The following is a 17,727-nucleotide window of genomic DNA, read 5'->3' as shown; positions in this document are numbered from 1 at the left end:
ACCCATGTGAGTAAGTCCATTGACTTCACTGTCCAGCAGAACACATTATGTTGCATTCCCCAAGCAGAAAAATATGTAGCATAAGAGATAATTATCATATGCAATGAACTTCCCTAGCATTCACAGCTTTCTTCTCCATATTTTTTCATTCCTTTGTATTAAAAAAACAGTACTAATTTGTCTCCCAAAAACTTAAAGGAAAATAAATTATCTTTAATTGTTTTTCTCTATAAGTAGTATCCTATATAGAATTACATGCCATTTAGTGCATAAATTCAGTTGTTTCAAAGCTTAATAGATTTTCAGAAACTTCCACTTCACAAGCGTCAGTTCAGAAGAGTCAAGTTATATAAAACAATGAAGTAAATCCCTGAAGGTTAAACGATACATTGAAATATAATTAAAATAGGATTTATTAAATTATCTTTTGTGTTCACTTTTAGTTAACTATTAGTTAATATTTTCTGACCCACCAAAGAGCTGCAGCTGCATGATTTACTGCAGAACATCCATAAAATAACATGCTATATACAAATAAATATACATACATCAGTTTTTTCTTTGTGGCTTCAAGTTCATCAAACTCAATTTTCTTTTCCTTTATGGTCTGAGCACTTTTCTCAAGCATATCCTGATGGCCTGTTTCAATTATATCATCGTTGGGCTTTAGCTGATCCCAACGAGCTTTAAACTTTTCTAGTTCTTGAAGATACACATTAACACGTGACATCACATTTCCTTTCATCACTTCAATCTACAAACCAAACGAGTTTAAAAAAATAAAATGTATTCCTTCAGTAATTTATATCTACAAAGTTATACCTAATCAAGATCAAAATAACCAACAACCTTTTAACTTGTTTTCAAAAAGGAGTACTATTTTTTTTACTCTTCCCCTTAAAATATTTCAAAATTTAAGAGAATCTGGTATGGATATGCATTTCCTGATCTTGTATTATATCATTTTACATCCACTGTAGTTACATATAATATTTACATCTGTTCCTCACTAGTTTATCAGCTATCTTGGTCTTATATCCTTATATCCACATTTTTTATTACAGGTCTTAGTGGTAAAAAATAAACAATAATTATAATTTTTAAAATCATCTACAGGTTCAAAATATAGGTGATAATCATGGAATCAGCAGCACACAAGAAAATTATTATGGCTGCATTGGTCCCATTGAGCCCCAGCAATTCACCTGCATATTCTCCATTGCAGGATTGCGGACATAATATTTAGCATAAATTTTCAGAAAAATTTCAAATATTATGCAACAATATTAATAAAATTTGTAGTAACATGGTAAAGTTGACAAATGTTCATTTTTAAACTACTATATTCTTTTCATTTCAGTTAATAAAAAGAAACCCATGAGGTGAGATATTTAACATAGTTGTGATTCTAGAGTGAGCTCCTGCACCTGCACAGTACCCTCGCTGACTTCACTGGTACTTTGTAGGGGCATAGAGATCATTTTAAGATCGGGGCCTACAGCAGTATCACCTGATGCTAGTAATCTTTCCAGTAGTTTAGATGTTCTTTCTATAAAGGCTCGCACTGATGCCATTAAACTTGGTGCCAATACTAAACTGCAATATCTTTGTGGGGGGGTTAATCCAGGAGAAAAAAATGTGTCTTCTAACTAATTCAAAATGAGATCAGTTGCATTTGAGTGAATTACTAAACCTTCATTCTCACCTGTTCCTTAATCATAAGTTGATGACTTTCCATCATTAATTCAAATTTATCCCACATAGCTCTCAGGTTGCTGATTGTGTCTAAACCCCCACCAGCCACAGTCCGCAAAAGCTTGTTTTTATCTTCAGCTTCTTGAAACTGGAGAAAAATCTAAAGTTGAAAAGATATTTTATACATGTATGAAAAAATTTCAATAAAATGTGGCATTTTTATGCAAACTTGTTTAAATAAAGACACAGTGGTAATTAAGAATATTTATATATTTTTATATTTATATTTAATTCTGTTAATATTTATCAAAGTAAAACTAGACAAAGGTAAATATGGGAGACAATACAGAGCAATTAATATATGTATGAAAACAGCAAGCAGGAGGAGAGAAGTTGAGAACAAATGGGAAATCTATTGATATATTAGAAGAAGAATGCATTTATAGTCTGAAAATAAGGAGAAAAATTAAGTCACCTGACTGTTTCAGAGATTATTTTTTCATACACTAAAAAAGCCCAATCAAGTTAAAAATCATGACAAAAATGATGATTAAGTAACACTACAAAAGTCAAAAAAATTGAAGTAAAAGAAGACATTAGTGAATATGTCCCAAAATGCCCTGTTTTGAGTGCATTCATTTCAAAATGAAGTGAAGACAACAGGTACTGAGACTCAGGGACAGTATTGCTCTGTGGATTATGGAGGCTTAATCCCCTCCAATATCCACCACCTCCACAAAACAATTTCTACAGAATTTAAGCGTTCATTTGAAAAAAAAAAAATATATATATATATATATACACACATACACACGCATATGCACATATTACTAGTCATTACATCCAAAGTGAAACCAATACAGTATTGTCTTACTGAGTATGCAGACAAAGTGACTGAAATAATAGCTATAAGAGAAGGGTCAAGTGCCCATTCATTGCAATCAAGTGTTTGGTGTTGAAGACTAATAATGACAATTCAGTAAATATTTTTAATTAATTCACTGCCAATCACTTCAGCAGAATCAAATTCATCCAACATTCTTAGATGCAGTAGCAAATGTAAAGGGGAGGTGATCCTCCCATCATTTTTTTAAAAAGTACTTTTTTTAAGTAGCAAAGCCCTGCAATATAGTTTGTTTGCTCTCTCTCTTACTCTCAGCACCTTGGTACCTTCCTGGTGAGTTCATGCCCTGCACAAGTGTGGTCTGCAGAAGAAAACTCAGCTGCCACTAGGCCTTCCATTGGTACCTCACTTAAATATGCATCATATTAAAGAAGCAGGGATTTTTAAAGACGAAGCTAAAATTTAATCACAGGATTTTAAGATCTTCCCCTCCCCCATTTTAATAGAAGCCAAATGTTATCACCATAGTCTAAAGGTCCTGGGAAACCAATCTGATTTGAATTTGCTGTGTAAGTGAGGTGTGGTGACACACAATAATTGACAGAAAACACAAGGAAGAAGCAAGAAAAACATTAACAGCAACAACAACAAACTGTTGTAGCAAACTCTACTAATAATATTTTGAAAAGTATTTTGCTCAGGCATACTAAAACATGACTAAACTTTTTGCCTAGATATTTTCCTGACTATGATCAAATAAAATCCTACCTCTGCTTTTTTTTCTTGTAAATGTCCATACTTTAAATTATCTTCTCCAATTTCATCTACAGTCTGGGGCCTAATTATTAATGCTTCTGTGGCATCCGTAAGAAATGAAGAAATATCATGTAGATGAGCTATATAAAGAATATTGGAAAACAAATTTATTACAAACAAAAATATCCATGATACCAGTCTTAAAATCAGATAAATATGTGTGCTAGACAGTCACTTGAACTACACGAAAGATGGTCCAGTTGTTACAGGATTAACCTGGGACCATGGAGACTCAGGTTAATTCCCTATTCCACTTACTGACTCTGTACTTCAGTTTTCCAACCATAAAGTGGGGACAATAGCACTTCCCTACCTCACAGAGCTGTTGTGAGAATACACATATCTTCAGAAAAAGGTTATATGGCATTCAGATATTAAAGGAATTAAAGTCATATAAATACCATAGATAGATCGATAACAGGGCAACAAGGGGGAATAAGAATCACCTCTGCACAGGTACCTAGACTATGGGTCCAGACACATACTCCTTTCTCTCCCAGAGCAGGGGAGCAGGAAGGAGAGGGAGATGGGCAGAGACCTGGCTCTGCCTCCCAAAACACAACAGCCAACATGAATAAGTTCTCATGTAATTTGCTGCCAGTAGAGGCTTACTGCTGGGGTAGTGCAGTTTATGTAGCACCCTTTACTTGTAGCCATGCCTAAAGGATACAATTTAGCCCACAGTAAGGTGCTATTCAATATGAGTCAGGGTGGAATAATTGGAAACTAAGGTTATTATTGTTTTAAAAAAAATAAACTGTCCAAGCAGGGCTAATAAGCTATGCCAGTGTATGTCACTACAAACTACAGGAAGACTGCAGCTTGTCGCTGTGGACAACCTAATCGCGCAATGATACTGTGGCAATTGAAATACAGACTTCATAATGTTGGTATTGCAGAGTCTATAAATCTCAAAAGACTTATGGGCTAGATCAGTGCTTCTCAAATGCGGCCACCATGGCCACATGCAGACACCAGGGCCTTTTCTTTCAGCCACAGCCTCCTGGTGGTGATTGGGGGGAAAGCAGTGGCCCCTCCTAAAAAGCCCACTCTGGAGACACAAACACTGGAGGAGCAGACAGCCAGTGAGTTCCCCGCCTTCCCAGAGGTGCTGGGGTCACACTTCAGCCCTGGGGCTTTGGGCTCCATCCCCCAGGCACAGGGCTTCAGGCTCCCGTCCCCTGGGTTCAACTCCCCACTCCCCTGGCCCCTGTTGCCTCCCTATCCACCTCCCCATCCAGGACTTAATCTGTCCCTGGGCTTGTCAGGGCTGAGTAAATCTGCTGTGAAAAGGGATATTTGTATTTGTTAATACCCCTTTTCACAGCAGACTTAGTAGCTAGCTGTGCGGCTGTGAAAAGTGATGTTAACATACAAATATCACTTTTCACAGAAGGAGATTTACTAGCTAGCAACCAAAAAAGCAAAAGAAACAACAAAAAAGACAAGAACGTGCAAAGCACCTTATTTGTGTTTCTATTCTGTTCAGGTCCAGTAAAGAATAGAGACAATTGTATATTTTTATTATTGAGTCTACCAAAAAAAAACCCCTACATAAATAAATTACAATGATTTGGACACTTTTATGTGCATATTTATTTGTTTTTCCTAAAGCTAATTAGGTATTTCAGGAAAAATTGTCAGTGTGGCCACCAGCAAGAGTTGGTGGCCGTACTCTGAGGCCACCAAAAAATTTGTTGTGAGAATCTCTGGGCTAGATTGTGCCTTAAGGCACAGTACTATACATTTGGTGATGTGTAAGCAGCATTGCATCTAGGAGCAACACCATTAGACACTGTACCTCAAGGACATCCCTTCGAGATACAGTTCCCTCCCCCATCCCTCTTGCTCCATGGTGGACAGTAATTTGCTACTGGCCTATATCATTCCCCTGTACCGTTGTAGGGATGGAGCAGGAGTTCTGTCCATTCCCTAGCCTCAACTACCCTCAAACTTTCAAGAATGCTTCTCTAGAAGAGTAATACACAAGAAATTTCATATAGATGTGGTTATTTCTGGCATAGTTTTTGGCCAAATTAAGTTTACAGCATCTTATCCAAAGCCCAAAGAAGTCAAAGGAAAAGATAAACATTGACTTTGAAGGGTTTTGTATCAGGCCCTTAATGGAAAACTAAAAACATACTACTTTTGCTCCAAAACAACTTTGGTACTTCAGTTTTCCCAAGGATAAAAGATTTTTGTTAAATAAAAAGGTTACTATATATAACAAACACAACAAAAGCAAAAGCCAAAAAAAAAAAAAACACCACCAATCAGCCACCACTTATTTACCTTGTATGGACTTTCTTAAAGACAGGACAAGAACATCATAGAGCTTCTGTATAAGATCATCAATCACAGTCTTCACAGGATTGCAATTAACAATTAAACAATCTATCTTGATGGTGCTTCAAGATTCAATATAACAAATTCCAAAATATAAAATAAAAAGAGAAAAGATTAAAGGTAATATGCTCTTTATGATACTTATTATATAATAAACTTTAAAAACTGTCATTTCAATACTTTATACATTATCTTCAATATTTTCATAGTTTTACAACTTAATATTTTACTAAGAAAATTGTTCATATAGAAGTGCATAAATAAATGTGGCTTAATGTGTGTATATGTAATTATGTTCAAATACTACAATAACTGTATATACAATTTTACTGGAAGCAATTACAAGCTAAGACCCTGACCCTGCAAATACTTATGCATGTGCTTAACTTTACACATGAATAGTGTCACTGAAGTCACAGGGGCTACTACACATGAATAAAGTAAAGTACATTCTTAAGTACTGGGAGGATTGGGGCTTTAGATCTTGATCCTGCAAGAGTATCTGCTAACCCAGACTTCTGCACTCTTGCAGCGCACTGACATCCATGTGGATGGGAATTCACAGATACAAGGGTCCACACTGGCATATCTCAATATGGGATCAAGGCCTCAGGGCCCAATCCTACAAATACTAGGCATATGTATTACTCATGAGCATAAGTGTTTGCAACATCAGGCCCTAAAGGCCCCAAGTACTTATTAACTGGAACAGTACTTCATGAATTCAACTGTTAAGAGCTGTATGTGTTTGATCAGGCCTTAATCTATAAGGAATCTACAATTCCCATGAAGTCAATGGGAGTCTTTCAATTGATTTCAGTGGGAGTTGGATTGGACTCAAAGTCATAAAATTCTGTAACACTAATCTGAAGAACAAGGAGTTAAAAAAATTATAATGGTACACAGACGTTAAAAAGCAGTGCTGAAATCCTGCCTAATTTTTTTCATATAGAACATATATTTCTATTACACTATTTACACTACAGTGATTGGCCAGTGAAAGAGTCCATTGTTCACACACAAAAATGTTTAGGTAAACTGTACCTTGGAAGGCGTTCCACTTCTTTCCCTTTCCCTTTTAACGCTTTAAAGTTTTTTTCCCAGTCTTGTTCACCAGAAAGATGTGTTTCCACCAGAGTTTCCATATCTACTTGTCCAATTATAGTCCATTCCTTTTCAACATTGTATTTGATTATGAGGAAAATAAGTAAGAGGTTAAGATTATGAAACATTACTTGACATGAATATTAATAAAAAGAGTAATCTCTTTTTATATTCTTAATCTATCATTTGTTAAAATATTTTGCACCCTTTCAACTCAATCATTTTAACCATAACAAATGGAGGTTCTCTTCTTCACACAAAGATACTTTCCATTAGTCAGTGCTCAAAGCAGAAGGCATAGACTGGTATGACATGGCCACACTTTTTAATGATACTGTAAAACAAACCTTGAACAAGGGGAGACAGTCTCTTACAATATTAAGATTTCAATGGGAACTACAAATATGCTTCAAGGTAGGCATGTGCTTAAGGGTTTTGTTGACTAGGGATGGACTTACTCATATGCTTAAAATTAAGCACATGTGAAGTGCTTTGCTAAATCAGGACCAGAATGTACAGAAACCAGGGGTGCTGGAACAATTTTTATAGTGGGAGTGCTGAGAGCCATTGAATGACACTGTAAACCTTGTATATAATGGAAACTACTTCAAGCCAGGGGGTGCTGCAGCACCCTCAGCACCCCTAGTTACAGCACCTATGACAGAGACTAACAAAAATCAATGTTCCACTTCTTCTAAACTGATTCATCCCTAAAATAATTGTAATTAGGTCTAAAATGATAAGTCTTACTCAATCAAAATACTGTACAAACCTTAAATTGGTTTGAAACTTCTGCCAGTCTTCTGAACAAATTCTCTGCTTTATTGAAAGTAGTCAGAAATCCACTTGCATTTCTTTCAGTCATAACAGTGAAGATGGACTCCTCTTCTGTTTCACTCACTCCTCTAAACTGATTTGGAAGGGAGATGAACCTCTTCATTTCTCTGTAGTATCTAGCTCGTACTTCTTCAAAAGGAGGTTTGAATTGTAATCTTCCTTGTCTAGAGAGAGAAACAAACCATATAAAAATTAATATTTTAGACAATTTCCAGCTACAATATTTTAACAATAGGAAAAAATATCTTACTTATAAGTTAAATCAATATTTATTTCTGGTAGATTCTCATTGAGTGCCTCCAAACCCATTTGATATTGATGCTCCAGAGCTTTATAGAGTTGATGATTCCAGTGTTGTCTCCATGCTTTCATATCACGAGGAAGGAAACCCTAAAATGTAATAACATTTATTTAATCTATATATCTTTCCTCAGTGCATAATTAGACTGTGGAACTAGTGCCACAAGATGTCATTGAGCCCAGGAACTTAATAAGATTCAAAGAGGGACAAGATGATTATATGGACAATAAGAAAAAGTGTTGTAACACTTAGTGCAAACAAAGAGTTTTGTTAGGGATAAAAATATCTCATGCTTCAGGGCTTAAGACAAAATCTATTAAATGTTAGGATGAGGTCTTTATGGAAGCACATTATCTCACATCTGTCTACTGTGGAGTGCCTGCACCTTCCTCTGAAGCATCTGGTACAGGCCACAGTTGGAAATAGGGTACTGAACTAGATGAGCTACGGGTCTGATCCAGTGTGAAAATACCTATGTTCCTATGATTTAGAAGCCTATCTTTAGGTACCGGTTATTGAAAATCCTGTGTGATTTGAAGAATTAGTATTACTTAATAAATAGATTTTAGATGTTGTCTCTCAAAGCAAGGACATTAGTCACTGAAGACAGTTTCTACAGGAGGAAGAAAGCACATTAGCAGGAGTGATTAAAGAGAATTTTACTGGAATCTGTTGTATTGTGCACTGTGAGGAAGTCTACAGCTATAACAAGCACTTCAACGTCAGTAAAAAGTTACTTAGTAAACCAATCACACTACTGCAGCAAATTTTCAAAGGACAAAAGGAACAATAAATTTCTTAACGGATCATTCTTTTTCTGTTAACAGTTTCTGTCCTCATTCATCACAAATGGATTATTCCTCTCACCTGTGGAATTCAGACAGTCTAAAGTTGTTCCTGGAGTCTCCAGGTCTGAGCCCCACCTTTGAACTAAGGCCCACAGAAGAGTTCTTCCAAAGCTCTAGAAACACTCCATCAATTAAGAAACCAATCTAAAACTGTATAAGGAGGCAATTATGTTTAAGTCCCTCTTTAGAGAAAAATGTTAACACGTTACAAATTGCATTCTGGTCATTTACGAGACTACCAGAGTGGGGTGAATGAGGAGAGCTGTTAACAGAAAGAACACTATCAGATAAGAAATTTCTCATTCTGCTGCACAGCTACTCTCCTCATATATAATAAATGGGAAGTAGTGAACAGTAATTCACAGAAGAAGGAGAGGACAAAGCAGAATTGTAATTATTATTACAGCAGAATAATAAGCAGAAATGGAAGTTTCTCCACCTGATGCAAGAGCTTTGTAATTTAAGGAATTATTTGCAGCATCTTTCTACTAAAGGATGGTTCTGCAGAGGAATGGAAAGCCACTTTGCAAATCTTCCTTGGATGAGGCTCAGACTATTTCTTCTCACAATGCAATTAAGTATCTTGTAAAGGGAACCCCAATTCTCTCCATGAATGGTTTCCCAAATGCATAGCATGTCAACTGGTACAGGATTTTAACATGTTGCCTGCATAGAGGCCCTAAGACCCTGCCATTTTGGATGGAATAAGATGAACAGGGGAAATTGGTGCGTATACTCTGTATGCTTTAGAGCTCTAGGAATTTCCATTTATGCCACAACCTTTCCAAGAGAGTGCCAGGTTTGGAACAAATTATGACAGAACTATTTCCCAGGGACTGTGGAAAGAAGAATTTACCTTGGGCAGAAAGGTTTCTGGAGCAGTAAGACATTTTCTCATGACAACAGCAGTTTGGCTCTTGAAAAGATAATTGAACTAATTTCAAAACCCATCTTTTGGAGGTAATGGCAACTAAAAAGGCTGCCATAGGCTTGTCTAATCTATCAATCTGATTAATTTTGACATGTGATACTCAGCTGGGGAGTCTGATATGCCTGTCAAACCATTATCCTGTTATGATGTTTGGTTTTAGGACCCCCACCAAATATCCTGAAGAAACTCTAGTGCAGCTGAGATCACCAGAACTTTCTGATTCTTTTAATTATTTGTTAGTATTATGGTAACATCTAGAGGCCAGGGACCCATTGGGCCAGGGTCCCATTTACAAACAAGAAACCGTCCTTTCCTCTGAGAGTTTTTTGCATCCCTTCACAACAGAAATGAAACCTGACCAGATCAATAAATGAAATTTCCTCCATGAGTTCTGTCTCGATACCAAAATGTATCAATGAGATTAACAGAGAATTCCTTCCAAATTATTCTTCTCTTTTAATACCCAGACTGTTAACTGTTAACTATTGCTTCAATATGTCTGGTCTTTGTGATGATGCAATGGATGTTCCTTGGTTCTCTATCAAATGCAAAAACATATGCATTTTTTGTTAGTGGACTAGAAGGACTCCAGCTCTCTCTTTTTCCTCATTTATGTATCTTTTATTTGAACTGTCCTGACAGGCAGCAGATTATCAGGATGGAAGACCAATGAATTACTAAACATGATTACAAAGGAAAGCCACTACACTGCCACTACAAAGCAATCATGTAGTTGCCAAAAGCTTCGGTGGCACGATGAGAACACCTACGATGGACATAAACTGTATATCCATCCAGACCATCTCAAGAACCTAGCTAGAGATAGATCCAGGTGGTACTCAATCTGCAAGGAGGCTATGTCTCTGTGAGATTTGCCAAGACAATGACAATGATGATAATACTCCTCTCTGCCCAGAACATTACTTCCATTGCCTCTGAGAGAAGCTTTGCCCTCTATTACTCCCTAAAAGGGAAATAAACATTCAAGTTCAGAGCATAAGTCAACTTCTAACTAACAGGTAGAAGAACAAAACTTTGCTTGGGGGCAAGTTATTCTATAACTGCCCATATAGAGTTCCTTGCATCTTCCTTTGATGCAGCTGGTATTGGTCTCTCTCTCATAAACAATATTGGACTCAATGTACTACTGGTTTGCTCCTGTAAGGCCATTTCTATGTTTTAGAGCTGTCAAAGTAAATTAAAAGGATCTATACTCTGAGATGCTAAAAATCTGTGAGGTGCACAAAGTGTGAGGTTAAGAGAGCTAGATGTTTTTCATTTTTGAGAGAGAGAGAGACCATAACCCCTTGGTCATCTTGTCTTCCAGTATGCTACCTATCCTGCAGGTATGCTTCCCCTGCCCACTGCAAGTAAGAAAGGGTCTAGAGTAACAACTGGGTTGGTTTTCAGCACATTGTCTGTACTGTCTACCCACAAAGGGGCATTCAGATGTGATGCAGGAATGATGCCTAATTTTGCATTGCATCTAGTGAGTTATTCCATATCTTCAGAAGGAATTTCCCAAGGCACATTTTCAGAAAATGAAACAAATGCATGGCACCAACTATCCTGGCTGCTGGAGATAACTAGCTATGCATGACAACTGCCAGAAAATGACTGATGCAATGAAGTTTTTGATCTGAGAGAATCTTTACTATAGTGGTAAAATTACAGACAGAGACATGTCTATTTTGACCCCTAGATGAGCAATTTTCTGTATTGTGTTGAAAAGGATCTGTTGATTTCGAAGAACTGGTGGGTATGAATCCTTTCCAGCAGCAAGCATGTTATGTGTGGGTCTGTTTCTCTGGACACGGCGCTGATTGGGATGTTGTTCAGGAACGGGTAAATATTTATGACTTTTGGCCTGAGCCTTGTTGTTACTACCACTAGCCAAAGTGTCTGGGTGGAGACAGTATATCAAATGGAAAAATATTGTACAGGAATTGCAAACTTTTCATGCACAAACACTCATTTCCTCTAATTATGAGGATTTTGTTGGTTTTGGAAGAAAACTTAATTTGGTCTTTGTGGGGAACTTCTGCTCTAGATTTTTCTTTCTGGTACGGCAATAGTCTCCTTTTGAATACACTTGGTGTTGATAGCAACCAGGGGATTGCTATGCTATATTTGATGGTGAGGCTTGAGACCTCTCTGCATTCTCAGCTACTAATTTCTCGAATGTTTCCTCAAATATCCTTACAGCTAACTACATCAAGAAAAAATTGTCAAAAAAATAATACTGAAATCCGGTACCACTCAGGGCTTTACTCAGTAAACCAGGACCCATTTTGAACATCTATATATCTTAGGCGTATATGGGTCCTATTATCATATCTGAGTGCTTCACAATCTTTAATGTATTTATGTTCAAAAAATCCCTGTGAGGTAGAGCACTCCTATCATCCAAATTTTTGCAGATGGGGAACTGAGACACAGAAAAGTTAAGTGATTTGCCCAAAGTCACACAGGAAGCCTGTGGAGGATCAGTGACTTGAACCCAGGTCTCCAAAGTCCTAATCTAATGCTCTAATTACTGGACCCTTGTTCCATTTTTTCAAATGCTTCTGCATGGAAATGAATAAAAATTAAAATTATAGAACCAAGTGATCAAGAAAAAACGAACCACCAACTTGTTCCACCACTAGGGGAAAAGTTTCCAGTGGGCTGAGTTGAAAGATGGCCTTAATTCTGGAGCCTCCATCAACAATGCTTGACTACCTCTGAATTCCACAGGTGACAGGCATTACCCATTTGAGGAGGAGAAAAGCTGTTCAGCAGAAAAATGTTTTTCTTTTAGTTCATTTCCCTAAATATTACAAAACAGCACACAAACAGCTTTTACAAGAATAGTGAAATTATTAAAGTTTTAAAAAATATATTGACTTCAAGGTAAAATTGCAAAGCTTTAAAAATTGAATTTATAAAAAACAATTAGGAAACAAAAGTACTAGCAGAATATGTGAAGAATCAAAAACGTGCTTAGTTTATTTCAGTGGTTCTCAAACTGTGGATCGGGCCCAAAGTGGGTTGCGACCCAATTTTAATGGGGTCACCGGGGCCAGCATTAGACTTGCTGGGGTCTGGGACTGAAGCCTGAGCCCCACCACCCCAAGCTGAAGCCAAAGTCCAAGGGCTTCAGCTCAGGACAGCAGGGATCTGGCTCCACACACCCCCTCCCCCGCCCAGGGTCATGTAATAATGTTTGTTGTCAGAAGGGGATTGCGGTGCAATGAAGTTTGAGAACTGCGGGTTTATTCATTATTCATACTGTGCAATTCAGGAGTTGGTAACAGACATTGCAAAGAAAATACAAGCTGAATATTTCCTTTGCCTACCTGCAAACACCTGACTATAGTATTCCAGGTTTGCTAAGGATATCACAACCATTTAAGTGTATAATTCCATAACTGCTGATTCATAGATATTAAGGTCAGAAGGGACCATCAGGATCATCTAGTCTGACCTCCTGCACAACGCAGGCCACAGAATCTCACCCACCCACTCCTGCGAAAAACCTCTCACCTATGTCTGAGCTACTGAAGTCCTCAAATCTGATGTCAATAGAAAAACTCCCATTGATTTAAATGGTATTTCAAAAGAAGAGCATTCCTTGCTTTGGCTTATGTAGTAGCAGTGTCACCAACTCTTATTGTTAAAATATGGTACTGTGTAATTAGGACTTGGCAGGTAAGGAAAGAAAAAAAAACCCTCATCATTATTTAAAACAGTGGTCACCAACTGGTCAATCGCAATCTCCATCTGCACAGTGGGGCTGCCACTAAGACAGGCTCCCTGCTTGCCCTGGCCCCACACTGCTCCCGGAAGCGACCAGTACAACCCCACGGGTGGGCGGAGGCAGGGGTCTCCCTACGCACACTGTTCATACCTGTAAGCACCACCCCCACAGCTCCCATTGGCCAGGAATGGGGAGCTTTGGCCAATGGGAGCTGCGGAGGCATTGCTTGCAGAGAGGGGAAGTGCGCCAAGCCACGTGCTACCCCCCACCCTGGGGCCACAAGGGGCACGTTGGAGCTTTCCAAGAGCCATGTGGGGCCAAGGTAGGCAGGGAGCCTGCCTCAGTGGCAGCCACGCTGTGCCGCTGACCGGGAGCTGCTGGAGGTCCGTGCAGCCAGGCGGAAGGCCACACCCCAAGCCCCAGCCCTGAGCCCCCTCCCAGAGCTAGCACCCCAAACCCCCTCCTGCACCCTCAACCCCCTCCTGCACTCCAGCACTGAGCCCCTCCAGGAGCCAGCACCCATACCCCCTCCTACACCCTAATCTCCAGCCCTGACCCCCGTCCCAGAGCCAGCACCCTGAACCACCTCCTGCACCCCTCACCCCCTCCTGCACCTCAGCCCCCTGCCCCAGGCTCAGCCCAGAGCCCCCTTCCAGACTGTGGAGCCCTCAGCCCCAGCCCAGAGCCCACACCCCCTCCCGAACCCCAACCCCTTACCCCAGCCCAGTGAAAGTGAGTGAGGGTGGGGGAGAGCAAGTGACAGAGAGAGGGGGAGATGGAGTGAGTGGGGTGGGGCTTTAGGGAAGGGGTGGGGTAGATCCTCGGTTACCCTTAAATTCAAAAAGTGATCTTGGGTGTAAAAAGGTTGAAAACCACTGATTTAAAAAGTAAATGCATGTCTAAATTTAAAGTCTACACATATATCCTATGCTGCCTTGGGATCTTAGGTTTTTGGAACAAAAGCTTTGTAGTTCACCTTTGCATTTTTATTATTAATTCCTCGTTACTGAAAATTACTTCATAGCCTACAATACAATAATTAAATCATGCCTGTGACTCAAGGCTGGCGAAACCAGATCTAAGTTCCTGTAGTCCATCTTTCCAACGCTGCTGCTGCCGCAGTAGATCAATATTCATGAGAACTACAACCTGTAGAAAAAAGAATTTAAAATGTGCTAAATATCGTACTATTGATTTGTCGTCAATGAAAACGGAAGAAAGTACGGTCCAGAAAAGGTTATTTCAGTTTCATTAATAAAACATACCTTTTCAATGAAGTTAGTATGCCACTTTCTTAGTTTTCTGTTTTCACTGGAAAGCCGTTCAGCAGCAGCTTGTAGTTTTTGAATATATGCTTCTAATTCTTTAGGGTTATCCCATGTTATCTGTGTCTTTCCCCCAGAGCCAGCTTTCGAATGCTGGGGGGGAAAAATAAAGAAGCAAATGCTGCAAGGTTTAAAGACAAATATAGAGCTAAATCATCAGTTTGCAATCTAGGCCACAGTAAGGGACAGCTTCAGAAGGAGTTTGTGAATTTGAGTCAATCTCTCTCACAGTCTCCCTACAGCTCCAGAAAGGAGTATATTGTCGCAGCATATGCTCTGTAACACACCAGTGTAACTAAATCAGTGAGTGGGTTAAGGGGGGAGGAATCAAAGCTCTGCCCACTCCCCGCCAACCTGACAGAGATGCCTAGCCACTACGCACAGCCTGGGACGGCACAGGTATGCCACACATCCCCTCTGCTCCCTTGCATCTTTGCTCAAAGTGAACCATGAACTGATCCACAACTAGTTACTTCTCCAAATTTACACATTCTCCATGAAAGTAGTAACTGTTTAAAAGTACATTGTAAAAACTCCTATTGTCAGACGACCTGACTTGCAGTTTATCTGGATGACATAGGCATTTTTGTATTTTAACTTGGTTTTGGAACATATCTTGCTAAGGTTATATTTTAAAAATTATAGAAGAAGGGCTATGCTTGAATGAGATTTTGAATACATTCCGGACTTAAGAGATGCAGCACATGATCTGCAGCCCCGGGGGGGGGAAGGACGGGACATAATGGCTTGAAGCCATCTTTGTGCCCTCCAATCCTGGGCCATTCTGGTGGCTGGAGAGACCTCCACTGCAACCTGCAGTTAGTCCTGGAAGACTGTCTAAGTTATAGCAGCCTCCCCAGACTGCCCTATGAGCCACAGTGACCTCCAATCTCCACAGCACCGCATGCTGTGACCCCACCCCTGACATGTCCCTCCAGTCCCCAGCTATGCCAGGGCTTGTGAGGAGTTCTCTGGAGGCCCCGTTCCAGCTGCCTTCAACAGTGCTTGCACTGGGGAACCTTCCTTAATTAGATATGGGGCTCTTAGAGCCTCTTTGCAGCACTCAGGCCTTTTCATAGCATAAAGGGGCCCAAGCAGAACAGAGGATCATACCAGACTATACCCAGGATACAGTGAAACTCATGATGTACAGAATGTTTGTCAATGAATAAAGTAAATAAACAGCAAAAATAGAGGAAAAAATTCTTCAGTCTTTCTCTTATAGTAATCTCAAGAGTTATCTGTACCAATGTTATGTTAAATAAATTCAGACAATAGGGTAAAGTTTTAAAGTGATAATATCCCTTTAAAGTAGGGGATGGGAAGGAAGAAAAGAAAAAAAATACATGAATGTCACGAATTTGGACACTTTCTAAAAATCTATATTTCAAACTCCTTAAAATAAGGTTCTAGTACTTCCTTTAAAAAATGGTGAGCTTTTTCTTAAATGACTGTAAACCAACACCTTGTTCACAAAACAAAAATATTAAAGTCTTTGACCATTAACCCACAGTAACAAATAGTATCCATAAGTGAAAAAACAAATGCATATAGAGAATTTTTAATTTTTCATCTAAAATTATAAGCTGTTTATTTTCAAACAGTCCAAATAGTCTCAGAAATCATAAACCTAAAGAGGGAGAGAATTCCAAAAGCCACATTTTTTGATGATCTATGTTTTTAGAGACGTAAGAGCTAAACTATTCCTTTTAATTAATTTCATTTCAAGAATAAACACCTTATATATATATATATATATATATATATCTCATATGTACTGAATAGACAAAAACTGTTAAAAAAGAAAGGGGTTGCAGAAAATTAAAAATAATAAATTAAAATTAAAAAATTTAAATTAAATTAAATTAAAATAATATACATGATTTGTCAAGATATAAGAAATTACACTTTTACCCCAAGTTGGTCCTTATAGGCATCACCTGCAAGCCTCCCCACCACACACATACACACCAAGCAAAGGCCTCGGTAACTATGTGGACCTTACAAAATGCCCTAAAGGGCAACAAAACCAAGCTATTTTGAGCTTACAGGAAGAGCACTCATGAGCACTTCAAGAAGAGTAATCTGCTTCCAGCCCCAAAATGTTCAAAGCTGAGGCCTGTCCTCAGTTGACCTCAATAGTCATAGTAATAAATAGAGAGCCTCTTGGAAAACCAGGACCCAAATCATATAGTGCTTTACAGTTCTTGAATTGCACCTGAAAGTAAATAGGAAACCAGTGCAAATTTCTGAGAACAGCTGTAATATTTTTCATACCACCACCATTACTGAAGCACACAGCCACATTCTGCCCCATCTGTAGCTTCCAACTGGTCTTTAAGGATAAAAAGCACATTATAATAATCAAATATGAAGGTAAAAAAAGCATAAGTAACTGTGGAAAGAACCGTATCTGAAAGAAATGGTCATAATTGTCTAGCTAAGTGCAGATGAAAGAGACGTTCTTGGTCACTAAAAAGTTGCAGTTATAAAATCAACAGGCTAATAAATAATCACAAAAAGATAAGGGCACATGAAATACATTGCCAAAGCTTAAAGCAACAAAGAAGGATTCCTTTACCTTAATTATCTGTTCAAATGCTAAGGCAGACTGTAACATCATTGGCTTCTGACTCTGAATCATCTGTTGATCAATTGAATTGTAAAAATGTGCCACCTATGAAACAAATAGGATTTACGATAAGCAGCATTTATATGCCAATAGTTTTTAATACTTACAATATATTCCTGAGAGTATTGCCAATTCCAATATTTTCAAGACTTACACTTTATCAATATGATTTTTAATAAGATATTTAACAAGTATATATAATACGCCATTTTAGAGCATGTGATCATGTCTCCCTTTAGTGGCTGGCCCTAGCAATTATAAATTTGCACCTAAAAAGGCTATATTTACCTTAAGTGGAAAATTGCAAAT

General features: G+C 38.5%; 1 protein-coding gene across 2 annotated transcripts in view; it reads right to left on the bottom strand.

The window, feature by feature from the left end:
• Positions 1-17,727, bottom strand: part of DYNC2H1 (dynein cytoplasmic 2 heavy chain 1) — a 397,803-nt gene that overhangs the window by 354,160 nt on the left and 25,916 nt on the right. For both annotated transcript variants that reach the window (XM_077805779.1, XM_077805787.1), the window contains exons 13-22: positions 17,368-17,463; positions 14,727-14,879; positions 14,512-14,610; positions 7,893-8,032; positions 7,578-7,806; positions 6,746-6,873; positions 5,648-5,763; positions 3,308-3,435; positions 1,706-1,855; positions 549-754 (exon numbers count right to left, since the gene is read on the bottom strand). In XM_077805779.1, the coding sequence (XP_077661905.1) occupies positions 549-754; positions 1,706-1,855; positions 3,308-3,435; positions 5,648-5,763; positions 6,746-6,873; positions 7,578-7,806; positions 7,893-8,032; positions 14,512-14,610; positions 14,727-14,879; positions 17,368-17,463 (1,445 nt within the window). The remainder of the gene's footprint in view (positions 1-548; positions 755-1,705; positions 1,856-3,307; positions 3,436-5,647; positions 5,764-6,745; positions 6,874-7,577; positions 7,807-7,892; positions 8,033-14,511; positions 14,611-14,726; positions 14,880-17,367; positions 17,464-17,727) is intronic.

Source organism: Eretmochelys imbricata, chromosome 1 (genome assembly GCF_965152235.1).
Source record: "Eretmochelys imbricata isolate rEreImb1 chromosome 1, rEreImb1.hap1, whole genome shotgun sequence".
Taxonomy (NCBI): domain Eukaryota; kingdom Metazoa; phylum Chordata; order Testudines; family Cheloniidae; genus Eretmochelys; species Eretmochelys imbricata.
The sequence above is the reverse complement of the archived record's forward strand: the minus strand, read 5'-3'. Positions and strand labels throughout refer to the sequence as shown.